The sequence below is a fragment of the Polypterus senegalus genome, chromosome 11 (assembly GCF_016835505.1).
Source record: "Polypterus senegalus isolate Bchr_013 chromosome 11, ASM1683550v1, whole genome shotgun sequence".
NCBI lineage: Eukaryota > Metazoa > Chordata > Cladistia > Polypteriformes > Polypteridae > Polypterus > Polypterus senegalus.
Genome location: NC_053164.1, coordinates 163268115 through 163295769, shown reverse-complemented (window position 1 = coordinate 163295769; position 27655 = coordinate 163268115). Strand labels below are relative to the sequence as shown.

Genomic DNA, 27655 nt, shown 5'->3' with positions numbered 1-27655 from the left:
AGGAAGGCGGGCAAGACTGTGACAGCGAAACAGCAGAGGCGTCGAGGTGGGAGGAGGGCTCTTGTCCTGTGTCTTGTTGGTTGAGGGGGAAAACGACCAGTGCGCGACGGACTCGACAGTAGCAAGGAGGCGTGCTGATGACGTCATCCTTATAAAAATAGCGACCCGCCCAGTTTTCCGCCATTCTGGGATTTTCTTTGAGGTAAGTAGGTTGTTACGGATTGCTTTCGAATATGAAGTGCGTAGTGTCTAATTCGGATTTTTTTGTTTCGATCTAGTAAATATAGTAGTAATCGAATTGTGTTTTTCTTTACAGATTTGCTTTGAGTTAACACAAGGACGCAGACCGAAGAGACGACAGAATACCATCTTGATCAATTTTTTCTTCACCAGCGACGGACATTTTGATTCCACTTTACTTACTTGTTCAAGAAGAAAACCTGCATAAAACCCGCCCATTAAACAAAGCAAATTTTTTCCTTTACAAAAGTTTGCTTTATACAGCCATGACAGTTTTCTCTTTTAAACTGTTATAAAAGCAATCAAAATTCGTGTTGCTATAAAGCACAGTTATAAAAAAACAACCTGGGCGCTGAGGAGAAAAGTTTTTGATAGTAAGTGTCAATTTTAAACCAAATTTAAAACCAAATTTTACAGCTAAACAGTTGCATTTAGCAGGAAGTAATCATAATCCAGTGATAATCGAAGAGTGTTTTAAAGGTTAAATGAGCTCACACACAATAGACTGCCTGGCTGATGCATAAAGTCGCGCATCATTGTGTGTGGGACAAGTTAAAACATCGACTAAACGGTCATGTTAGTCGTTTCAATGAGCAATCTGTACATAAAGATTGCAGAAGTAGGTATGTGCTAACATGAAATGTAATCGCGCTTTCGTTTGGTGAATAGGAGACCGCAATCTGTACATAAAGATTGCTGCTGAATAGGAAGTAATGCATACAATTGTTTGCTGTATGTCCATCGTACTCCGTATTTAATTAGTAAGTTTGCGTTTTTAATGATTATGAAGCGAATTTAGACAACTTACTCCCCAGGGTCAGAAGCATACATAATCTGATAAAACTGCGGTCGCTGGTGAGCAATACGGACATTACACCGCACAGTCTTTGTGCTTTAAAATGGCGGATGGGTTGTCTTTGTGCTATTTTCGCCGGATTGGGATGTAGGAACGGCCTGATTTTTCTTTCACAAACGTGTGTGTGGACATTTTATATTCAATTGAAATCATTGCTGTCTGACAAATGCTGAACGGTTGTATGTAATTGTGTGTGTGTGTGTGGTGTTGGTTTTTTTTCTTTTTCCCCTAACATCCAAAAGACCCAAAATGGCTGTCATGAAGAAGCAGGGAGAGGCCGTGACGTCACCACAAAATGGGCGGTACTGCACTGTTTCTGTTGAATGCCTAATCCTTTCCGTCTTCATTGACGGTTCCAGGGAATTAATGAAAATCCTGGAGGCAGACCTGCAGACACGGCGCCTGTAAGACAGTCCATTGTGGCGCGCCTCATGTTTGCAACATGATGCATAATTACCTTGTGTTTCATATTTTCTTCATTTTGTGTACCCTGTTTAAATGGATTTATGCATTTTGTATATATATTTATATACTTCAACTTGATCAATGGCACTTTACTCCCTTTGTATTTTCTTTTTAAGATGTACACTGCTGTGTGTTAGGTGTTTTAATATGTGGGAGTTAACTAGGGAAAAAAAAAACTTGTAATACCAGTTTAAAGATATAAAATTTCAGGAAAGAATCCATTATGCATTTTAGTTTAAGGAGGGATGTTAATTTAGCATTGTTGTTAGCTGGGAATTTACTGTTTGAAATGCTGTAAGAGCCCACATGCTTGTTTTAGATCCCATTAATAATTGAGAGTTTAAATGTTCAGTTGGAGTTTAGGGGGGATTTGAATCGTCAGTTTTAAGTTCTCCACAAAGAAAGAGCCAACAGTTTCAACTGGTAAGCCAAATACCTTTATAGTATTAATTTTACATTTCACAATTTCCATTCTTGTCTTTTAAAATCACTAATTCTACATTTTTGTTCATTTTTACGTCATCGGTGGGTAAAAGTTATATGCATGCATCTTGACATGTCTACAATATATCGTTGAAATGCCTGATGACACAGGCTCGCTTTTTTCCTTTTTTGCAATACTGGTGCTTTGAGTCAACTTAGAGTGCACTTATTAAAAAAAAAAAATATAATTTCTAGAATAATAGCATTTCACACATACATACTGAGAATTCTGTTAAGGTAGTGAACTACACTTTAAATCATATTTGATCATCCTTGTATAAACAGTGCACATCTATATGTTTTGTACAGCATTATTTGTAATAAAATCTGCTTATTTTGTATAATAGTTATAGTCTGCTTCATTAAACTGTCCTTGAGGAAACATATCAGGTTAGATTGTGTTGAAAATAAGTTTTTTTTGCCTGGGGTTGGCTTCAAAAATAAGAAGGAAAGGAATGTATTTTTCTAGTTTATGACTTTTAATATGCTTTGGCTTAAATGTCATTCATATCCTCCTTACCTTCACAGGCTCAACCCCCTGACCCCCAGTGCATTAAATATTGTTTAAGGTCTTGCTTATAGCATATCTGCTTGCAGCAAAATCTGAAGTCTTCAAAGTGAAGGTTGTAAAAACATCAGTGTAGTTATTTGTGTGTATATATATATTTTTTATATATATATAATTAACATGCATGACAGTATATACATGCACATCTTTATATTCCTAGTTTTCAGTGACATTTAGAAGTATGCAAACTGATTAAACAACTCAGACCTACATTACACAGAAGTTTCACAGAGCTCCATATACCTTACAATAGAGAATTGCACACCTTTAAGTGTTGAGGTAAGTGGGAAGTGTAACATTAATGTAAACCAATAAAAGGCAAGTTCTGCAAATAACTTCATTTTTAATGAAAATCCATAAGGTTTGAGACTTCACTTTCGATAAACTTGCAAAACCATAACCTTAACATTTTTTGGGGAATTTGGTATACATCATATTAAATACTAGTGGGCAAGAAAGTGGAATATTTTAACAGATTCCTCATAACAGGAACTGCAATAAAATGACTAAATATGTAAACTAATTAGTTGAAGGTTATGTGTGCAAGATGTTGACATTTTCTGTCCAAATTGTTAAAACTTATTTGATCTTTCAACTATGTACCTTGTTAAAGTGGGAAAATCCATAGGAAAATCAAATAAATTAGACTTCATTTTTTTATCTTGACTAGATTCATAATACCCTTATAAATTATGGGCCATTAACATTTGCGTTACATTTCAAATGACAGTTTTGGTCTTATTTTAATTCACGTAAAAAGTATATTTTTCAGATTACTTTTGCTTTGCACTTTACCACGACGGTGCTTTCAGTAGTGCTGAACCTATAAGTACTTACTTCATACATATGTTTACTGCAGTTTTAACTCCAGTCTGTTGAAGTAGTGTCATAGATTTGCTCAGCATGGATGCATACACAATGCATTTATGTTTAAAAGTATAATTTTCCCACATACTGGTTTTTTTTTTTTTGGTTTTTTTTTTGCAATGAATCTGTAGCAAGTGATTAATTCACATCCCAAGTTTACAACAGTTACAACTGAAAGTAGTTCACTAGTATGCTTAGATGCATACTGAATGTGTTAAGGTTAGAAAGGACTATTTTTAAGAAGGGCATTTAATCTTCAAAGGTTGATGTGATGAACCTCCTTGTATGAACTCTGCATTTCATTTCTTTCAGACAAGGTCAGTGTGCAACATCAAATAACTGGTATGACATCTAGGGATAGAACGTTAAAAAAAAAAAAAATTCAATCCAGTACATAACTCTTTTCTTTTATTAGAACCATCCTTTGTCTGCCAGGAATTCTGGCATTTTGCCTATTGGGAAGGGGGGGATGTGGGTGTTGTATTTTGAGGAGAATGTGAAAGCGAGGTCTGTATGGTATAAAATCTGCAATCCATTCAGCACAACAGGCTGAGTTTGCCAAACAAAAAAAACTACATGATGCTTTTTTTATGAATGGACATGTGTTTTACACAATTCATATTGCATAAGAATGCATCCCATTGTGTAATGTTCTAAGCTTTCCAGGCAATATTTTTTTCCAACTTGTTTTCCCTATGTCATACACATGCATCACTTAATTTTTTTATAGCAACATCTTTTGACCCTAAATATTACTGCATATTTAAAAGGGGAAAAAAGACTCCTGCACTTTGTATTAGTAACAGTGCCTTGCTGTTTTTGAAAGTTGTAGTTTTTTTTTTTAAACTTGAATCCTGTTTTCATAAACAAATTTTGGTTAGATAGGGGTGTTATTTGCAAAGTCTGGCCACATTGTATTTTGAAGCGTTTTTCTGTGATGTTCATTGGTCATGGTAGGTAATGAAGCTCACAACAATCCTTAATGTTCTTGGAAGTTTAGCACACTTGTTAGTTTGGATGAAAAGGAGTGCATTACTCTGGTTTTTACTGATTATAGTTAACATAAGTAGTGTTTTATGTACATTAAAGGCGTACCTTTTTTAGTAGTTTTCATTACAGTAGGGCATTTTGAATTTATTTGTATAGGAAAGATTCCTCTAGTTTTCCTGGTTGGTCTTTTGAATTTGGACCGTGTTGAAGGTTACACCTGCACATAATATGAGAGATTATATGATGAGTTCAGCTGATATTTTTAATAGTTTTGTGGTATTTGCAACAGAAGTAAGGCTTTGAAGAAAAACATGAACATTTCATTTAATCATGTACAAGACTTCGAAATTTTGTTTTGTTTTTAATTTTTTTACAGATGGCACATTTGCTTGTGAAATGGGTCAAAGCAACTCAGTTTTACCAACTGATCTTAAGCTGATGTAGGACCCGCAATATTTAAAACAAAAAGATGATGGGGACTCGAAAGCCTATTAGCTACAGTGCCATTTTTTTGGTGACCTGCAATTTGTGGGAACTCTCACTTTTTCTTTTAGGCAGTTTTAATATTGACTTAAAATTTTCAGACTCCATTTTTGTGATGTTGAATATAAAATTAGTTTATCTTCAGTTTCACATGGACTGTTCATATAGGTTTTGTATTCACCTGAAGGAGTATTTGTAATTGGGAAATGGAAGTTATTTCATTAATACCAGATTTTGTCAGTTTTAAAATTACCTTCAAACACAACCTTTATGAAATAATGTTTACAGTCTTGTTAATCTGTCCTTTAAAAAGGAAGATGCAGTTTCAGGGTTAATTTTTTATCATATAAATACAGGAACTGATGCACGTTGATAGTGTGACCAAAGTATGCTGATGGTATCCTAAAACCTTATGTGTACCATTTATATATTTGGTTAAGTGAACTTTCCCAATGAACCACACAAGGATTATAAACCCCCTTTTTAACGTTTAATAATTGGCTTCTAGATAAATGTACACAATTTTAAAGAAGTAAGCAGTTAATACACATTGGATAATTTCAGTGAACAAACCCCATTTTGTTTGTTGGTGGAGCCTGATCTAAACATGTAGGGCATTGTTTGCAAGCTGTTTTCTAAAGCCACATGTATAAGCTTCACTTGAACTTTTTTATGAGTAGCCCGTCTTATTACTACATTTGTGGTGCTTTTGCTTGTCAGAATCCACATTTCTGGAATTTTAATCCCAAAGTGGGCATTTCTGATTTATGGTTAAGGACTAGAATACACATAACGATCAACATAAATTCTTTCAATTTTTGGTTGAAATCAAAGAAGAAATGCTTAGAATTTTTAGTAGAATAGGATTTCTCCAGGTACGCAGATTGGTTTGCTTTTGTGTTTTAAACGAGTTGTTCCAGTCTGCTGAACTTGTGTATTCAAGCACCTGTTAATATGCATGTGAGCAAACTATGTGCTCTCTGTCATGTCCATCTCAACAATCGCTATTTTTAGTACTTCAGGAAAATCTTCAAAAAAGTATTCTTTTTAGCTTGTTGACTTAATTGTGCAGTGAGGCAGAAGAAATTTAGACCTTGATTAAACCAGTTTGTTTTGATTGCACTATGAATTTGCAACACTTCATTTTAGAGGCCGTGTTCTGTTTTAGCATATGAAACATTAAATTTCAGGTTAAAGATTAATCTTTATGCAACTTGTTTGTTCAACCACAACTGACTGGTAATCTGTCAACATTTGGTAAGGCCTACAGTAGATCTACTCTGATATCATGTATCCCTAGAAAAATAGTCTTTGAAAATCCTGGGACACTAAGAAATTGGATATTTGAATGTTTTAACTGGTATGTGGCTAATAACTGGTACTTGAGGGCTCACGTCATTCTGTTTCCGTTGTATTCTTTGTCTTACCCATTCTGTAATGGGTGGGGTTTCATGGAGTTCTGTGCTTTTTTCTGTATTTAGGTATTCTCTTAACATCTCAGATGGTGTTTTAGTTCAAGTGGCAACTCCTGAATTTGTGGCAGTGAACTGTTAATGTTTACTGTGTTTATAGTCTTGTATCTAATGTGCTTTATAAAATTGAAGTATATCTTGCCCCCTTTCTTGCATAACATTTAATGGTATGTATTAACTAGGTTGAAACTATACATCATTCACAGTATTATCAATGATGTATAGAAAACATCAGTCATCATTTAACCTAATGCAAGTTACTGATTGAGTTTATATATGCTTTTCATATTCTAAATAAAAAAAAAATCAATTAACTTTTTGATAAAGAATTTTGTCACTTTGGGCAGGCAAAGCACTGGACTTCCATTTTTAAAATTTACTTAAATTTTGTTTCTTTGCTTGTATTCTCTTACCCATTGATACATCAGTAAAGTTGGGTAGAAAGTTATTTTGATTGCATTTGTACTTTTTATATTTTGTCATTTTTTATTAGATTATAATTTTAATCTTTTATGTCCCCACACCCTCCCCTAAAAATCTTTACAGACAGTAACAGCATATTGTACAAGTCCATTTTGTGTTTAGAAAATAGATCATGAATAAAGATTTGTTTATAGTGCCTTTTTCTGTAAAGACCAGTATTTAATAAACTGAGTTAATGAAATGAAGGACTACTCTTGGAAAAATTCTTAAGAAGTATTATGAAAGGATTTTTTTCAACTGATGACAGCCAAGTGATATTAATCCAAAATTGACTCTTGAATCATTTATGGACCTTTTCATCACACGTCAGCCCTAGAGTCACACCTGATGTCAAGTTAACTTCAGTTTTTTTCATGGTTTCTCACAGTTTTAAATAATTTCAGCTGCCTTCACTCCCTTTTGTAACCTTTGGTAGTAGGAGTAGTTTTAAACAGTTTTTTGCTGCTGCCCACCTAGATGGACCATACCTTTTGGCGTAAATGAATTCATGTAACCTTGGACTTGTGGTGGAAGTGGCTGTGCTGAGAGAGGCTAAACCAATCCATTATTTGATAGTTGTGTTGTGCATAAACAATGTAGTGCTTATCCGTCAAACCCATGTTGCAGCTAAACTTTTCAGTGACATGATTAAAAATTCCATTTAACTTACATTGTATCCCAGCCATAGTAGCTAGCATATGTACAGGTTATATGTGTATATATGTTAAGTATATTTTTGTGGTGTAATCTGTTGAATAACATTGTATTTGGGCCTTGACATCTTTAAGCATCTTCTGCAATAATTTTTTTTAGCATTATGAAACCATCAGCTTGCTAGGTTTTCAATTGTTTATGAGCTAAACTCCCAGTAATATTAAAGAAGTGTTTTGGTAAGCACCAGCTTCTATGCCAATCACTTGTTACCAGTTGGGATTGCCAGAAAAACAAGGGGGTGATCCAATGTAACGCAAAACTAAAGTTTATAGTGACAAGTTCCAGTCAAGTTTTTTTGATCTTTATCCTTTATTTTTTGTTGAGAAACGATTGAAGGACATCTATTCATATTTTTTTAATTAATAACTTTGTTTTGTAGAGTCATATACCATGGGGACAGGACCTGTGGACCCAAGAGAACTTCTCAAAGCTCTTGACTGCTTCTTGGGCAAGGAAGGAGAAATCAAGTCTGCAGAGGGAGTCTCTAAAATCTTCAAGTAAGGCTTGCCCCTTCCCCCAACTGTAACTATAAAACTTCAGTAGCATGCTGCAGTGGGTAGTGCCACTATTGCATAGGTTCTTGGCAGTGGAGTAATGACCCCTATTGTTTGTTGTGTGTGCAGAGTGCACAATTTCCATTTCTTGGGTATTTTGCCATGTGGGGTACATCCAGCTCCCTAAAGAATGTGTAGTTGATACTGTGGGAGTAGGAAATGAATAGGTTAATAGTTTTAGATTTTTCTTGCTTAAGCTGTGAAAAGAAAACTTCTTGCTCAACCTTTTAATGTTAAACCTTTTAATTTTAAAGAACTACTTTCTTTGCTAGTAGTCTAAAGTATAAGCTATTCGTCTGAACATTGACATGTATTAAAGAGAATTGGATTGGCAAATCTCACCCAAACCTGTACTATAGAGCTGCTTATTCCATCTGCCAAAAGTTTGGTTCAGTTGAATGTGTTCAAAGAAGGAATTCTTTGTGCTTTAAAAAGTAAATATCCCCATATGGTACCTGCCAATAGTAAACTAAAATAAATGTATCTTATTTAATTTTTTCCACTTTTATATAATATAGCATAAAATTGTCTATGGTCCTCTGAATACTTGTGTATTTTAAGTACATTCTTGGAAATTGTTTCTCACCCTCACTTTGTACAAAGTTGAGGATTTCTTATAGCTTATAAAATGAATTTTGAGCATCTGAAGTATGTAGTTGGTATAGCAGTTTTACATTAGACTTGAGTAATTAACTTAAGTACAGCTTGTAAAATGCATTAAAAATTAACTTCATATTAGAATTGTAATTTTTAATAGCGAAAATTTAAGTTTTTTTGTGTAAAAATAAAATGCTTATTGGAAAATGTTTTTTTTAATGCAGCTTAATGAAAGGCTCTCAGAAGATGGTCAGCAGATGTATTTATCTCAATATATTGTTGCAGACTAAATCACAGGATCATCTTAACAAGTAAGGAACTCATAGTACAGACTTTTTCCCATACAGATAATACATTTTTACTTAGTAGCTGTGCTTCCAAAGTAATAATGTCATTTTACCAATAAAGTGTACTTGTTTATTACTTATTGACTGTTTCTTTTCACATGGTCATTATATTTTAATAGTTAAGACTTTGACCTGTTATATCAGACATCTTGAAATTAGTCAAAGACCAAACTGTGTGTTCCCAAATGGGTAACGTAACATTTATATTCCCTAGGAGATGGGCATTAACAGTTGTATTTTTTACTTGTAAATAACTTCTCTGGAAAAACGTAAAATGAAGGTGGTTTTGAAAGTTCTTAATTGCAAAAAGTGAATTCTGTTAGTTGTGGTCAGTAACCGATCTGTAGTAGTTTATTTGTGGTCATTAAAACTAAACTTGTTTGTTCTGCTTGATAGGTTTATAAGAGTTGGTGGTTATAAACTGTTAAATGCCTGGTTAACCTACGCTAAATCAACAAGCAATGCACCTCTTATGCAGCTGATACTACAGACGTTGCAGATGTTGCCACTTACTGTTGACCATCTCAAACAGGTAAACGATTAGTGTCATATTTTTTCTACTGTATTTAATCTACAAGTGTGTTTTTTATTGCTTAGACAAGTTAATATCCTTTTTAAACATCTGTCTTTAATTTTTAATAGAATAATACAGCCAAGTTGGTGAAACAACTGAGTAAAACTGGAGAAAATGAAGGTATTTTTTTTAAGTACTTTTCTTATTTATATAGCTTCTTTCATGGTAATTGCACTCTTAGTAGAATATTATACCAAATTAAAAAAAAAAAAAAAATTGAAAAATCAGGATCAAGTAATTTTTTTTATTCCAAGAGAAAGTTCATTCCATTTTACAAATTGGAATTTTAAGTAGCCAATGTTTTTTGTGAACTTTGTTTTCATATCTTCTTGTAATTGCAAAAATGTTACTCCATAATAAGTAAAAGCATTCTTGTTGACAGTAGATGTAAAAATTATGGATTGTCTACATGTTTTGTCCAGATGGTTTTTAGCTTCCCACCCATGACCAGGAAGGGTGAAACTAAAATTAATCAAAATAGTTTGAAAGTATGCAGTATTGTGTTAATTGTAGTATATACTAAGTAGCCCACATTTTAAGCACATCCCCTACTCTTGTTCTGTCTGACAGAGCTCAGAAAGCTAGCAGCTATGCTGGTTGATGGATGGATGGCCATTATACGTTCCCAGAGTGCCACGGCAGCAGCATCCAATACACATATAGGTATGGTTAGTTGTTTTCTGTGGTCTTGATGCCGTTTTTATGCCAGTAAGTTGCTGGAAACAGGGTTTCCTGTTAAAGTAAACTTCTGTCAGTGTCTGCTGAAAGAAGACAATTAATTTTCTTTTTTTAATGGATAGTACTATTACTTTTTTTAATTTATATAGATAAGAAGAAGAAAAAGGAAGAATCTAAAGTAAAAATAGTAGAAAAAGTGGAGACAAAAATGGAAGATGCCAACAAAAAAGATAAGCCAAAGACTGTGAGAACAACGGCACCAAGCCATGCGAAATTTAGGTCTACAGGTTAGTAAACACTATTTCAAGAATTCATGTTTGTTCTGCTTCAGTGGGCTGGTGCCCTGCCCGGGGTTTGTTTACTGATTTGCGCCCTGTGTTGGCTGGGATTGGCTCCAGCAGACCCCGTGACCCTGTAGTTTGGATATAGCGGGTTGGATAATGGATGGATGTTTGTTCTGTGGAGCTTTGAAAAACCTGTGACCTTCAATTTGAGTAGTGGACACATTTTGGTTGACAGGTGACGATTTCATTAGTGGACAATCTGATGTTTATGAATGTTTCAACTCTCAAAAGCTGGATGCAAAGTTATCTGACGCCGATTGTATGCTTACAACACTTGACAGATGCCAAATGTCACTTCAACACAAGTCCTGCAAATACTAACGTAATTGAAACAAACCATGAAACTCAAACCGATTATGACCGCAGCAATCCAAGCTGTGAGAAAACAATAAAAAGGAGGCGTGACAGACATTGTGGTACATTTTCTGATGCAGCTAGACGGAAACAACTTCGTGACACTGCCGCCAAATACTTGCAGAACAATCCACAAGTTAATAGACATGCTTTTGCTAAATACTCGCAGGCAAATCCACAAGTTCATAGAGACGCTGTCGCTAAATACTCGCAGGCAATTCCACAAGTTCATAGACATGCTGCCGCTAAATATTCACAGGCAAATCCACAAGTTAATACCAGGAATGCCTGTTCTATCTAAACCTGTTAGATTCACGAGTAGTATTTGGGTAGTGAACACTTTGATGAATGAAACCTGTTATCTTTACAACGGTTGACAAACATGGAATGTAACTTGAACACAACACGTCCTCCAAATATGAACCTGATTGAAAGAAATATTGATAATCAAATCCTTGATGACAGCAACACTCATAACAGTGACAAAACAATTACATTGACAATCATGTTACATTATGAAAAAGAAAAGGAAACATTTTAAAAATTTCTTTAACACACAATACTTCTCCGCTGTGAAGCCGTGGGTATTTTGCTAGTTTTGAATAAATTGTAAGCGATGGATACGTTTTTGTGGGATGACCGAATACCGTTGCAGTAATCTATACGTGAGGTGACTCGGGCATTAACCAATACTTTAGTACTGTGTTGCGTAAGAACGGGACAAAGTCTAGAAATGTTTCGGAGATGGAAGAAAGCAGTCAGAGAAATGTTACTTATACAGGAGGAATTATTTAATAATAATATTATTTAATAATTGCCATTATTAGTTTATAAATGAATATAAATGCATGTAAACGATTTGTCAAAATCTGTTGTATGTAAATGATACTGTTTAAAACGTTGTTTTTTCATCAGAAAACCCGGTTTCCACGTCTACCTGTATTAGTTTAAATGGCACTTTTACCACTCGCAATAGGGTGGATGCGCTGACTTACCGTGTCGACTGGGCAACATAGTGAATGCGGCATCTATCTATATATGTCTGTTTTCTGTAGCCTGCTACAGAAAGGTACTCTGTTGACCATTGGCATTGGTTTTGCTCCTTGCTATTTTTGTTATACTGCAATGGTGGTTTCCTAAGCCTTTGTTGTACTGAATTACTTTCTCACCGTTTTCTGTTCCTATTCTTACACCACCGTATGCTATGGCGGGCTTCGGCTAGTTCTTCCTAAACTTCTTTTTATTTCAAAACATTCCAGTATACATTAATAAATCATTTTTTAAGCAATTAGATTCAACAATAACCTCATTCATTTGGAACTCGAAACATCCACGTATCCAAAGAGCGACCCTACAAAGACCAAAGGCAGAAGGTGGTCTACCTAACTTTCAGTTTTATTACTGGGCAGCAAACATACAAGCTATAAAAACCTGGACACAAATAGATGAACATACACAGGCTTGGTCCACAGTGGAAGTAAAATCCTGCAGTACTTCTTTATATTCCCTGCTCTGTGCTCAAACAAATGTAAGTTATCGAAATTTTTCTAATAATCCATTAGTGCTTCACTCGCTCAGAATATAGAACCAATGTAGAAAGCATTTTAGGATGGAAAATCTTTTATCTGTGGCACCACTGCAAGAGAACCACATCATTCAACCCTCGCAAACACATGCAGTTTTTAATATCTGGAAAAGATGTGGGATTAGATTGCTTAGAGATCTTTATAGACAACATCTTTGCATCCTGTGAACAATTACAATCCAAATTTAACTTTCCAGCTACACATTTTTTTCACTATCTTCAAATTAGGAACATTGTTAAAAAGAACTTGCCCGATTTTTTCCCTCATCTTGCACCCTCCTCCAGGCTGGAAAAAATATTGCTCAATTTCAAGGACTTGGACCCCATCTCTGCAATATATAAAACTAGCCAACCCGCGGCGTGCCATACGCCGCATAACCAGGCCGGTTTTGTAATGATTTTTAAGCACAGGGAGAAAATGAACATTTGAAAAATCGGTAATGTAATAAATCAGCAAGAAAAGCAACATTGTAACAATGCACGGAACGAACAAACACACAATCGTCCATGACTGAAAACTGGCGAACCGCCATTGTGCCTTCTCCTGCCAGACGGAATGATGGGGGTGCACGGCGCGGAGTGTGGAACGGGAGGAGAAGGACGTCCATTCTGCTCCCTCTGTCATGCTGGTCTGCTGATTTCTCGTTCAGTATGCACTGCCCCGCTCATGTGCCCACCTCCAACTCGTCACTTGAGTCGTTGTCGTATTTACACAGTCCAGATGCACCTGTGACTCACGTAGACGTTTCATTGCTCTGTGTGGTTTTAGCTGTTTTTCTATATATAATCCATGAAGACACCTGACCACGGTAGCAGCGTTGTGAACAAAGGGTAGGGACGTAACCAGTGGGAGCATATGAGTCGCACTTAGTGGGAATTCCACGGTTTACAGCCTGAATGGGGTTCAACGGCTTACCCACGGCTCTCTGCGCCGGGTAGACACACACTCAATTTCATGCATATTTATTTGACTGCTAAACACTTCTGGAAAGACACGGTTGTCTAAAACGGGTTGGTGTGAGAATACAACAGTAAGTGAATGAAAAGATGGAACTGTGGAGAGAGCAAAATACAACACAATAGTGAGCCCGCGGCATAACAAACGCCACATAATTATTTATTGATGGTTGAACACTTCTGGAAAGACACAGTTGTCTAAAAAGGGAGGGTTTGAGGATACAACAGAAAGTGAATGAAAAGGTGGAACTCTGGAGAGAGCAACATATTATTGTCCGTGAGCGAAGAAGACGCATGTTTGTCGCGGATACGAATTGCTGTATGTAGCGTGTAAAACAGCTTGCTATGGTGCACGTGGTCATGCGTCATAACCGAAAACTCAGTTTTTAAAGGCTGCTTGCTTCATTGTGCTTTAACCTCAGTTGTAAAGGATTGTTTTAAGGATCCCATGGGATACCCCTTGCAAACTGTTTTACACGCCGCATATGGCGACTCACCTCCGCGAGAAACATGCCTCTATGAACAGTCAAGGTGGCTCGGAGGTACATGAGGCCACTATGATGGTCGAATATAAATGACGGCGTTCTGTGTCGTCGCGTCAGAGTTGGTGGGCGTGGCTCTGCGAGTTGTCGTTTTATCCAATGGTCTTGGAGTTGGTGTGCGTAGCTCCTCCCTGCGTGCGCCGTAGGTGTCTTACTTGTCGGCGGATTAGTGAATCCACGCCCCATCCGGCGTGCTTTCCATGGGTGTCTTGCCTTAGTGAATTATATAGATTATTTTACAGTCCCTCCCTTTCAAAGATCCAAGAGGACACTGGGAAAAAGATCTCTTAATCAATATATCAGAAAAGAAGTGGAAGGTAGCAATGCAGAGAATTCACTTTAGCTCCATATGCAAAAAAGTTTGCAATTATTCAACTCAAAATTATATATCGAGCGCATCTGTCTCTCTTAAAAACCATTTAAAATTGTCCCAGGTCAAGGTCCAACCTGCAAACGCTGCAATCAAGTCCCGGCTTCACTGGGTCACATATTTTGGGCCTGCAGCAAACCCATTAACAGCTGTGTTTGGTGTTCTTCCAGATGGGCTTAAAGTGGAGAAGAACAAACAAAACAAACTGATTGCATTCACTACACTATTGGCACGCAGACTTATTTTGCTAAACTGGAAGAATCCTAACTCTCCTCTTTTAAGTCAGTGGGAAAGCGATTTTTTTTTTTTTATACTATTTAAAATTGGAAAAAGTCAAATTCTCAGTTAGAGGACCGGTACAGAATTTTTTCAAAACCTGGCAGGATCTAATCAATAATATTTTAGAATAAGCTCTTAAAGCACAGAGGAAGCAATTCTTTACACATTTCTTTTTCTTCTCCATTCATCTCTATTGCCCTTTTAAACTAATCAATTTATGTATGATTACAAGCTTTTAAGTTCTACTCTGTTGGCCACGCTCTCTTTCTTAGGGGTGGGGATTAAGTTGTTTTCATCCTATTTTTTTTGTAAAAATTGATTTGTATGGAATGATTACATTAAAATTAATAAAATTAAAAAAATCTAAACCTGGACAGCAAGAGAATGTCCGCTTCTGTAAAATTGGGGAAAATAGCAATTATAAGAATGTATTTTTTGATGAAAAGTAACTTCTCTGATAATTTTAAAAGCTATTTAGTAGAGCCTTGAATTTCTGTAATTTTATTTTTCCCTTTCAATGACAGGACTGGAACTGGAAACGCCTACTCCAGTTTTAACAAAAAAGATTCAACCCCCGCCAATTCAGCTAGGTGACAAATATAAAGTAGCTCCACTAAAAAGGCAAAGGTGTGTATTTTATTCTTAGTTTACCAGATTATAAACTATTTTCGTTATTCAGGCTGCTTATTTTAATTGTTTCTACATGCAGTTTCACTTTGTCAAATGTGAATTTTGAAAGCACTGTAGAACCATCTTTAAAAGATATTACTCTTGGAGGATTTCTGCATATTTAGACAAGAACTTATTTCCTTTGTACATTTTTAAGGGCACTGATTTTTAGACAGTATGATTAAAATGAAGAAATTACAGTAATTATGCTTTTGGAAGTCATGGGCGTGAAGGTGTTAAATAGAAAGAAATGTTATTTTGAGCAGTAATCTAATAAATGCTGAATTTTTTTAATAAATTAACAGTCACGCACTATAAAATACATTTTTGCTTAAGGTAATTCATTGCAACTATTTCTAAATAGATTATTTAACTTTTAGAACAACAAAATGGTTTTTTTATAGCCCAGTTGTGTTATACAGTATATCTTGATTTTTGACAGCTCTGCTCCAGTTGAGACACCTCCAATAGAAAAGAAATACAAACCTCTCAACACTACTCCAAATTCTACTAAGGAAGTTAAAGTTAAAATCATCCCACCACAGCGTGAGTTGTTTTTTGTTTATGTATTTTTCCTCCTACAGATAAGTTAGGTTTAGTCCATTTTTTATGCACTTTATTTTGTGAAGTCTGATCTGTTGCGTTTTTTAGTTGACTCCTCCTTTTATTATGTTCTACAGCAATGGAATGCAGTGGGTTTTTGGATGCTTTGAATTCCGCTCCAGTTCCAGGAATAAAGATTAAAAAGAAGAAGAAAGTGGTGTCTCCAACTACGCAGAAGGTAAGACAGTTTATTGGTACCTTTCTTGAAAAATACACATTATCCAATACTGTAAGCTTTTACTTGACTTTCCCAGAAACTGAAATCGGCAACAGGTTTTTTTGTTTTTTTCTTTCCATCCACTTCTAGCCTTGCCCATTTGAGACCAAAATGTCACAGGATCCCAGTCCTGTAAAGCCACCTTCTCCAGTTGAGGTTATGGACATAGATCAGCCAGGCACTCCAGTTCCAGCAGTGGAGGTACCAGAGCCCATGGATATTGGTATGTTTTTATTGACCATCTGTAATATTAAAAACATTGACAGCAATTTAAATTTTTGAAGTATTCGTTTTGAAATTAATGTTAGTAATCCTTGTAGTTCCTGATGAGACAAAAGCACTACCAGAGGCACGTAAAGAAGATAACACTATGACAATTCAGAAATCAAAGAAGAAGAAGACAGTACATTGGGCAGAAGAGCTTACTCTGCGGCAGTACTACTATTTTGAGTTGGATGAGACAGAGAGAGGTAACAAGACTTGCTAAATCTTTCTTGATACTGATATAAATAGTTTAATTTACACTTCTTAAGGGAGCAAAGTGCTTTATTTAGCAGATTTGTCAAAAATAGCGAACATTTACAGGATTATAATGCAACCCTCCTGACTTTTTTTTTTTTAAATCTTTATTATAAACTTTAGTTAATGTCAACAAAATCAAGGACTTTGGCGAAGCTGCCAAACAAGAGATGATGAAGGATCGTCGAGCCTTTGAAACAGCACGGCGACTGTCTCATGATGCTATGGAGGAAAAGGTGGCTTGGAGTTGTCCACGTCCTCTTTCCATTCCCGAGAGCCTTGTTGTTCCAGGTAGTGGAAGTGAAGAGAAGTTAATACAGCAGGAAAGAGAAAAGGGGATCCTCCAAGAGATCTTCCTGTATAAAGAAAGGTACATATTTACTTAAATTTCCCTCTGGGGAGAATAAAACTGAATTGAATCGAACCTTTAAGGCAAACTAAGTGAGCTAAACTTGTATCATTTCCATAATTGATAGTTTTCTCAATTGTACAGTATACAGAATTTAAACAATTTTAAAAATACAGTAAACTTCCTTTAATTTATATAATGTATCCAGTAAATCATAAAAGAACCATTAACAAATTGTGGTCTTTGTTTTACCACCTTCTTAATTTTTTCATTAAAGAACGCTTTGGTATTTCTGAAGTTGGCTAATTTTTTTCCATCAAATGACATATTCATTTTCTCTGGAAAGTATAAGTGAATCTTTGTTGATAAATTCAGAAGTCCTTCCCAGCAGATTAATGAACTTTTTTTTCCCCCCCTCTTCCTTTTAATCAGTGTCCCAGACAGCCCCCATGAGCCTGATTCAGAAGCATATGAGCCAATACCACCAAAGCTTATCCCCTTGGATGAGGTGAGTCTGGTTTGTAGCAGTAATCTAGTTGTTGTCTTCCAAGAACTCTGCTGTTTTATAGATGTAATATTTGTTGGTACCCTTTAGCTAACCACATTCCTAGAAGAATGAAAGCTTGGTTATGGTGGTTTTTAACAGGCAAAGTCAAACATTTATTTTCGTGACCTTCTACAAAATTTTAACAATGTGGTGAAATCCTTAACTGTGTAATTAATTTGAACTGATACTTGATGCTTTGTAAAAAATTACCAATCTGATGTTACATTCTGTGTTAGTGAACAGTAGCTTGGCAAAGTAGCTGTGGTTTCAGCAGGATACCAAAAACTAAACCAGAATAGGTTAGGGTCAATGACATAATGGGCATTAATAAAGTTTTAATTTGAGTAAATAATTCATAGTTGCAGTATTATCAGCCTAATCAATCTGGATGGTGAGTCATTTGTCAGGACTCACTAGTATATCCCCTGAACAAGAGAGCAGATCATTCTGCAGATATTAGCAGCCTGTTAGTTATAGGTGTTCCTTTTCAGAGTAAGAAATGTCCATGGGGATTACGTTGTTTGGTGTGTGTGTGTGTTTCTCCACACACTCCAGAAACTCCATCCATCCATACATGGGGTTTCACTTTGGTTACTGCTTTTAATTTCTTACTCTTCTGGTATCTTTCAGTGAGTTCTGGGTACTCTAGCGCTAACGTTCTACATGTGCCAATTTCTTACGTTTCTTGCCCCATATCCAGCTCCCCATCCCTCCACAGTATTGAAAGACAGATTATTAACTCCTCTAAAGTTCTAGCTCGACAGATCACAGGATAAATTTGATTTGGAGAATAATAGTGAGTGAAAGTGAATCTTGCAGTTTTACATATTTAAAGAGTGACAGTTATACTTGAATAGAAATAATTGATATTAACTATGCAACATAAAGTGTCATAAATGTGTAATTTGGAATATCTACATGGACCAATATCTGCATATTCCTGAAAGCATTGCATTTTTGTATAAGTAACAGCTTAGATTAAAGTTTTGTCATTTTTAGATTTACTTACATTGCTCCAAAAAAAACACATTCTGAATTCCATCTTCATAGTCTAATGGGGTACCGTAAAGTCTTGGGTCAGTGTTCTTGCCACATAGTTACGTGTAATTGTTCAAAACACCTTCAGTTGTTTGCAAGCACATAAAATTGCAGTGTATATGTGCATCTGATTCACTGGCAGTGCAGATTATTTGTGTCAAGTGTGAGAAAAAAGTATCCACTGGAGAGGATCTTATAGTGTGTGTGTCCCTCCCATAAGCCAGTTATGGATTTTTAAAAGGTTGGCATGTTGTTCCTTGTACAGCTGATTAATAAAAATCTTAAGAGCGTAGTGGTTTTACCAAGGTTTACTTTTATCTCTTTGCAGGATTCTACATTTATGGATGACAGCTATATGGACCCTGTGGATCCAGCTGCCCCTTCTCAGTCTCCAGATAATTCAACAGCAAAGCTACCACCCATTCTTGCTAATCTTATGGGCAGCATGGGAGCTGGCAGGAGCCCTCAGCAGCAAAATGCTGGAAGTGCACCACCAGTCAATGTTCAAGAGCTCCTCTCCACTATAATGGTAAAGAAACAGAATTTTATGGCATTACATTTTATTTTCTGTTCTAACACAAGGTCAGATTTATGATGGTACTTAGCATCTTTCATACTTATCAATATCCATGAATTGTATGGCTAGTTTTCTTATTAGATAGATACTTTATTAATCCCAAGGGGAAATTCACATTAGTACTTCATTTTGACAGTATCTTTTTGCAAGTATGCTTTTTAAACCTTATTTGTCAATTAAATCTGTTCTGTTTTAAGTACTTTTAATGTGATGTACATTGAAGATATTATGAATGTGGATGTGGTAGATCTCAAGGACTAAGAGCTATCTGTTTTCTTAAGTCAGGGGTTCCCAACCTTTTTTATTCCAAAGCCCCCTTGAAAGATTTGCTTTAGGCTGAGGATCCCTCTACCTATCTTCTTCTTTTTCTTTCGGCTGCATCTGTTAGGGGTTGCCACAACTGATCATCAACTTCCATATCTTTCTATCCCCTGCATCTTGTTCTGTTACACCCATCCACCTGCATGTCCTTTCTCACCACATCCATAAACATTCTCTTAAGCCTTCCTCTTTTTCTCTTGCCTGACAGCTCTATCCTTGGCAGCCTTCTCCCACTATATTCAGTATCTCTCCCCTCCACATGTCCAAACCAACGCAATCTCACCTCTCTGACTTTGTCTCCCAACTATCCAACTTGAGCTGACCCTCTAATGTACTCACTTCTAATCCTGTCCATCCTTGTCACTCCCAATGCAAATTTTAGCATCTTTAGTAACTCTGCTACCTCCTGCTTTCTGGTCAGTGCCACTGTCTGCAACCCATGTAACATATCTGGTCTGTAGACCCTTTCACTCTTGCTGATATAACCCAGGGCTCGACCGATCCGTTATGGAAATTTTGTATTGTTGTCCGCATATTGATTTGGCAAAATTTTACACTGGATGCCCTTCCTGACATAACCCTCCCCATTTATCCGGGCTTGAGACCGGCACGAAGAAACTCGCTGGTTTGTGCATCCCCTGTGGCTGGGTTTAGCTTACAGCACTCGGTATTCTCAGGTGGTCTCCCATCCAAGTACTGAGCCCGACCCTGCTTAGCTTCCAAGATCGGGTGTATTCAGGGTGGTATGACTGTAAACTATCTCCCTCTACCTATCGCCTTCTAAAAAATGACAGATCACACATGGCTGTAATAAACTGATATACAGGCCTACCTATTAAGTGAATGTAAGAAAACAATATAAAACCAAGGCACTTTTATGATGTAGGAAAAAATGGGCTGCTTTTGATAAATACATTTTAAATAAATAAATGCATCGTATGCATGTCTATGGTAGTCTTCGACTAGCATTTGAAAAATGTGTTTAATAATGGGTGTAATTGGTAAGTACACTAATGAAGTGACAATGCTGATATTAAAATACAGGTGAACTTGTCATATGCTTTACTGTTTACAACTTTTTAAACAATTGTATGATTTTTGTTTTCGCCATTTTGCCGCTGACCCCGGGGCCATGAGTCCACTGCCTTAGGTTATACCATTTGTGGTTGATTGATTAGACTCCAGTTATTCATTTACTTAGCACCTTGTTCAGTTGTGAATTGTTAAGAAGACTAATTATTTTTAACACCAGACTAGTATTGCCCAGGGTTACTCTAAAGTTTTTAAAGATAAATTACCTCTGCACTGTTCAATGCAAAGCTGACTCTTTATAGCAGGGTATTAGACACTGACTTTGAGTGTTTTGTGATACAAAAGTGCTGTACAAAAAAGTGCTGTATAAAGGTGTTATACTACAACAGTATCATAAGCTGGCTTTTGAAATCCTCTTGCAGAGGAATAACTGTGTAGCATGAGGGATAGCAAGTACATTTCTTGTTTTATAGGAGTTTATATGCCACAGAATATCTGAAGTGACGATGGTTAAACTTGACTACTACACAAGAGTTTTAACATCCAGGCAGTCAAGAATATTTGTTAGCCAGATTTTACTTTTTACTTTAAAAAAAAAAAAAAAGGTTATTTGCTCTTTACGTTGCATTCAGATTTAATTTATCAAATTGCAAATCCTATATAATTTTAAGGGCTTGCAAGTAAGAACTGTTACCAGACAAGAAAACTACCATTAGTAATGTACGGATGAATAAAAAGAGGGTGTATGAGGCTCTTGTTAATCATCATACGTTTTTTAGCACGTCTTTGTATTTGCAAGTTATTTCCATGTTTCACCTGCTTTATCACCATTCTTTGGGTTTGCTGTGCAAACATGTGGCATTGCTGTTTCTGATAATTAATTTGACATGATAGTGTTTGTTAGTAATCCATAGTTGAGATGAGTTTCTTAAATCGCCTCAAAGCCGCGTTGCTGGAGTTTTTTTTTTTTCTTCTTTTAAAAAGCACCCCATTTTCTTTGTTTATAATTGCATTCTTTTTCTTGTAATGCAAAGCAAAGTAAAAGTTGAGTCTGGTGTTCATTATTTTCAAGGAGACAAAACACTATTCTGTATCATTGCAAGAGGGACATAGGTGCTCTAAACACTGTTTTTCTGTTTAATAATATACGAGGCACATTCAAAAAGTTTCCACACTTTTTCTTTAACTCTGTTTGTTTAGAAATTCAAAAACAAATGGCATCATTTTTCTACTTAGTCACTTCCCTTTGCAATTTTCCAGGTGTCATACCAACTTTTTAATGCCAGCAGCAAAACAATTCTTGTGTTTTCACAAATTAGTTCCTGGGTTCGTTCTTCATGGTCCTGGCTGTAGCTAGATGTCCAGAGCACTCTGCATCCATCACACTAGCATGGCCATTTTCGAACATTTCAATCCACTCATAGACAACTCTACGAGAGAGTAGTTTATCCCGATACTGAACACACATGTTGAGATGAATTAGTGCTCCTGACACAGCTGCCCACATAAAGTGTATTACATAAATTGCACCAAAGAGGAATGGTGTTCTAAGTTTCGCAGCCATCTACACCGCAGGGTGACAGCCCTTATACTACACTGCAAGGGAAGCCAGCTTGCCAGACAGAATTAGTCACATGACACTCTTGGACACAACCAATTACTACTCCTCCCACTTTCACTGCTTCCAATGAAAATATAAAAGTGCGAAAACTTTTTGACCGTCTCCCGTAACTGTATTAGTGTAATTTTATGCCAAAGTGTGGTGCATCCGAATCTCAATATTAAAAATATCATAATGCATATGGATCTGCAGAAATGCAAAAAGTATGCACATTTCCTGTAAACTGTTTTTGGTACTCTTGTTCTTTGTATGATTTGCATCTTTACATAATCAGCTTCATTTTTCTAGTGAAGATTCTTAATTGTTTATAAATTTGATCAATATTTTGTCCTTAGGGAGCCCAGGGGAATCAGAAGACAGAGGACCTAATAAAGCAGCCTGACTTTTCTGATAAAATAAAGCAGCTTCTAGGATCTCTGCAGAATCAGAACCAAAGCCAAACTCAGGGTTCTGGGACAGGTGAGTAGGTTAGATTACTGGCATATAGTGTCTTTTGTCTAATACAGTGTAATCTGTATTAGTTATAAATGTGTTTAACACATTGTAGCCTGTCTCCAAAGCAGTACATTATTGTGCTGACTGTCAAGTGGCATATGTGATTGATTTTGTGTGTGTGTATGTATGTACGGATATTATATATAATAGATTGATCAAGGATATTATATATAATAGATTGATCAATCGATAGATAAAGACACGCTTTGAAGTCCCGCGAGACTACTTAGATGTCATGCCCAACTTACAATTTCTCGGAGACACTTTTAACGTGCTGGGAGACAAAGAAGTGAGACAAAAGAACAGCTGCTGTTCGGGCTTCTAAATAATCGTTGCGCAGCCCGACATACATGCAGCATGGTAGCAACAGCTGTTGTATAGGCATTTAAAATGATCGTCACGCAGCGTGACATGCAGATCACACAGCTCAGTCGCAGCAGCTGCAAGCCAGCAGGTGATTTGTCCGCATTTTCTTACCATGCGTTCAGCCCCCCCTTCACAACGTGAGTGTGAAGCTACCCAACCCCAAAGAGATGTGGGCGAGCAATGCTAGTAGGGGAGAAAGCCCCCTGGGGTGTGTGTGTGTATATATATATTTACGTATACAGTGGAATACAAGCAATGTGCTGTGATGCAGTTTGCATATTAGTAGCTAGATATCCACAAAGGTGTCATCATCAGTGGAAAATGATGAGACATCCAGCAATCAAAGGCAATATGTAGCAAATGAGGAAGGGGGTTTAAGAAAAGTGGATCAGTAATGTGCGGTCCCGAACCTCGCCTTACTAACTTACCTCTCTTTCACTCACCTACCAACCCCCCATATATTGCTTTTTGATTCCTGTATGTCGTAATCAACCTCTGATGTTGATGTCAGATAGTAGTTTGAAAGCCCAACTGTAAAAATATGCGATTCATCTTCTCCCTTTGTGGATTTCCAGCTATATATGTTTGTGTATAAATTTTATTGAACTACTTGACTTAATTGTGCTGCCTCATGTTCTCTTTTTTTTACTATAGTATGGAGTTTCCTCCATCGGCTTGTAATAATATAACAGCAAATTCATAAGCTGTTGGTAGAGCTACAGTTGATCTGTTGGTTCTCAGTTGGGGATGCAGCTGGCTTTCTGCATTTTTTGCATGTCTTGTATTCTACTGAAAGCCTAGAAAATTGAGGAAATGTCAATTTCTTCCTACATTAGCTAATCGTTGTTCTCCAGTATTAATTAGTGAAATGATTAACAAAAATGGCAGCTTGGTGAAATTTGAGAAATTTCCAAACTTTTTTTTTTTTATTTTATTTGTAGCAAATTCAGGACTGCTAGGACCTGGGCCAGGAGCTAACGGAAACTTTCCTCCTACTCCAAAGAATGGTCCTCATTTTTCACACAGTACACAACGTGCACATTATCAGGGGCCTCATGGTGGGGGCAGTGGAAGTGACGGAGGACCTCCTGGAGTGCCACGAATGATTGGACCACCACCTAACCAGCAACGTGGTGATGGTTACTGGGATCAGCCATGCGAGTCTATGAGGGGAGGACCCCATGGCATGAGAGGTGGCCCTTACCATCGTGGGAGAGGGGGAAGAGGTGGAGAGCCAAACTTCAGAGGGCGACAGAGCCGGGGAGGTGGTGGCAATGGTGGACCACCAAGGGGTGGAGGGCCCAACAACCAGCATATTGCAGGTAAAAATGTCACTTTTTAAATGTTAATTTCTCATTGATTAGAAGTCTTAAGTGCAAAGTGTGATGTAATAGTTGGGTATTCTCATAGGTTCAGGGTTTTCATGTAGTCTCATTTGCAGAAGAAACCATGTAATTTGTCTTCTCTGTTCAGACAGAAATAAAAAACAGACAGGTTTGCATAGAAATCCAAAATTGTTTACATCACTTGAAAAAATGTCTCTTAGCAGTTCGAGCATTCATCTATCTAAAATTGGGTACATTATACATGATGATTGAAAAAGTGTAGTGTTTTTTTTTAATTATCTCTGACATTCCTTATTAAATAGACTATAGCAGTGGAAAATGGAATTTCTGGGGGCATTTGTGTGCATTTTCAAAGTGATTATTCTCCCTGATTTAATGAAATGGTGTCTATCATCAGTTGAGACGACTGTTTTTTCAATGTTGCCATCAGACACGCGTGTACCAAATTATCGTCTGCACCAAATCATCGTCTGCCCCAGTAACTTTAGCTGCATTGTTTAGTAATTGACTTCAGAGTTGTTGTTTTTTTACCTTTGATTTGTCTGACTAAACCAGGCAATGAAGTTGAAAGTGACAGCAGAGTGAATGACGCTGTGATAAAAGGACATATGGAGGCATTTGTCCACTTCAAACAGTCTTTTAGTTTATGGAGGAGAAACTAACACTGATTGCATTTAGAATGTTTTTTGCATTTGTATTGTAGTTGGGAATTACCCTAAATAATAATCTTAAGTATGTGTATCGAGTTACTATTTCTACTGTATAGTGATTGTATTTTAATGTTTTCCAAAGACCTTTGTAATTTTTGTTTGCCTTATTTTTCCTAGCTTTTATGTTAACTATTTAAAGCCTTTTACTTACTGATCTTAGCCAAACTTTTAATTGGATTAAGCTGATCTGAATAATGACATACTGTATGTGGACTTTGCTAATGAGGCACTTTTATTATTTATTTAGCTAAAATCGTCCTGGTGGGAGTGCACATAATGTCCATTGACTTTTATGATTATAGCTAAATAACAACCTGCTGTTCTTTCTTTCAATAGATATGTCAATGCGTCCAGTATGCCGTCATTTCATGATGAAGGGCAGCTGTCGTTATGAGAGCAACTGTGCGTTTTACCATCCGGGAGTGAATGGACCACCTTTGTGAATGTTTGTGGGCTTTATATGAACTTTGGGCCTAAGAAAGTAGCACCTCTCTGAACTTTAATTTCTGATGCTGCTGCAGTGATTGAGCATCCTTCCATCCATGCCTTAACGTCTGGCTCATCATTGGTGGTGCAGCTAACATTCTTAGTGGGGCTGTTCTTTTATCATTTCAGCATTATGATGGTCTTTTTTTTTTGAACAGCTTGACCAAATCAAGACTTTTTTGTGTATATTCACTAAAATTCCCATAGAAATAGGAATTCATTTTCCAAATTGAATGAGGGAGTACAAATGACACTGAATGTCAGCTGTGTATATCCACTGTGAAATACATATTTTTCTGCCTTTTTATTTAATATATCTGATGAGATGACCACATTTTTAATTGAAAGCAAAAAAAAGTCTGTGGTTAAAACACGAGGTGACTTTTTTGCAATTTTCAAAGTGGATCTACACATTATTTTAAAATATTTTTCAACAATAGTACACTTTTTAGTGTATGGCTCCAGATTTCTCCATTCAAACAGAAAAATGATTTCTTACAAAAAAGTTAGTTTATTTTGTTTGTCAGAAACATTAAAAGTTAACTTGATATGAACTTTGGTAATTACGTAAATTGCCTTTTTTAACCAACCTACTTAAAGCGGGGAAAGCATAGCTGCCACATTTACAGTTGGTTTTTAAACTCTTACCACGGTGCAGCAGCAGCACGACATAATTAAGCTGACATGTTTTAATGAAAGCAGACTACAGTATTACACATTTGAAATATTTATTTGATCTGTGTATATTTTTGATGTATATATTGTGTATAGACCTGTGTTTAAAAATGAACATTTTTTGTTTTACCTAAAGATATTTGACCACTAAGCCAGTAAGTTCTGGCGTTCAGGTTTACGCAGACATTCAAATGCTGTGTGCATAAAAAGTTGCTGGGCTGTAAGTGTTCTCCGAACAAGTCTTGAAATGTCTTTGGACCCCCACATTCAATGGTGGCTGAAGTGCTTCTGCTGATTGTGACCCAGTTTAACCACCCATCCCCAAAAAACAAGAAGCAGACCCATGGCTGCCAAAACCACATTGTCCTGATCAGCATGATTTTAAAGAAAGCAAATTGTCTCTGTTTGTCTTTGACCCCATTGTTAAGTTTCTTGGTAATTTTTTTTTTTTTTGTCTCATTTTGCAAAGAACAAGAATGATGGCTTGGAATATTGACTTCTATTTAAACACCAGCAGATTTAGTGCTCCACCAATTACTTTTTCATTCTTTCCACCCAAACACACACACACCTCGATTTTAAATACCCTAAATTAATCTGCATTAATGCAGCAGGTCACCTTTTAAAAATCCATCAATTTGAATCCAGTGATTTTTTTTTTTTTTTTTAATAAACTTGAGTTGTACTGATGTAAGTTTTTAGATTTAGATTAGAACCGATCAAGATGTGGCACAGAGTGATGGATTGCATTTCATTTGGTTATTTTTCCTCAGTATTTAATTTGACAGGAGACTTGTGTAAACACACTGATCCTTTGACAGTATTCTCCACTACTCAAAAGATTTAACAATACCAAAAGAAAGTTTCAAACATCTAATGTAGAGTCCTTATAGGTAACTGAAAAATGACAACGTTACAGTATAGCACAGTATACATTGCAGTCATACAATGTTGACATCAAAACTGTAAGTTAGTTGGGTCCATCAGGTGAAGCACTTGCCGTGAAAAGCAGCCTTTGCCTTTTAAGCACAGTAGCATTTGTACTGGCCTCCACATGCATTTTGTTAACCCAGGGGGAAGACTGAAAATAAATAAGCTGCTATTTTTATGAAATTTGGCTGTATAATTATGACACTAGAATTTGTCATAGGCTGCAAAAAGGTGCTCAACAATCTCTTGTTTTCTGTGAAAACGTGTTGCTGTCTCTTCTGGGACTTTCTTTCACCTTCATTGAGATGTAAATATAATAATGTTTTGTATATATTTTGTATATTTCTTAATAAAGGTAAAGAAATTGTTTATA

At 36.3% G+C, this 27655-nt stretch overlaps 1 protein-coding gene and 1 pseudogene across 1 annotated transcript; one reads left to right on the top strand and one right to left on the bottom strand.

Moving 5' to 3' along the window:
• The first annotated feature begins 300 nt into the window (after positions 1–300).
• On the top strand, positions 301–27655 carry ppp1r10 (protein phosphatase 1, regulatory subunit 10). Its single transcript, XM_039769998.1, has 18 exons — positions 301–614; positions 7980–8097; positions 8976–9062; positions 9495–9630; positions 9741–9792; positions 10243–10335; positions 10500–10637; positions 15306–15408; positions 15893–15996; positions 16131–16231; positions 16361–16493; positions 16591–16740; positions 16913–17159; positions 17571–17646; positions 19052–19252; positions 22610–22733; positions 24077–24457; positions 25528–27655. Exons 2-18 carry the CDS (start codon positions 7991–7993, stop codon positions 25632–25634), a joined length of 2340 nt encoding a protein of 779 aa, XP_039625932.1. The 5' UTR covers positions 301–614; positions 7980–7990; the 3' UTR covers positions 25635–27655.
• LOC120539877 lies at positions 20274–20378 on the bottom strand (annotated as a pseudogene).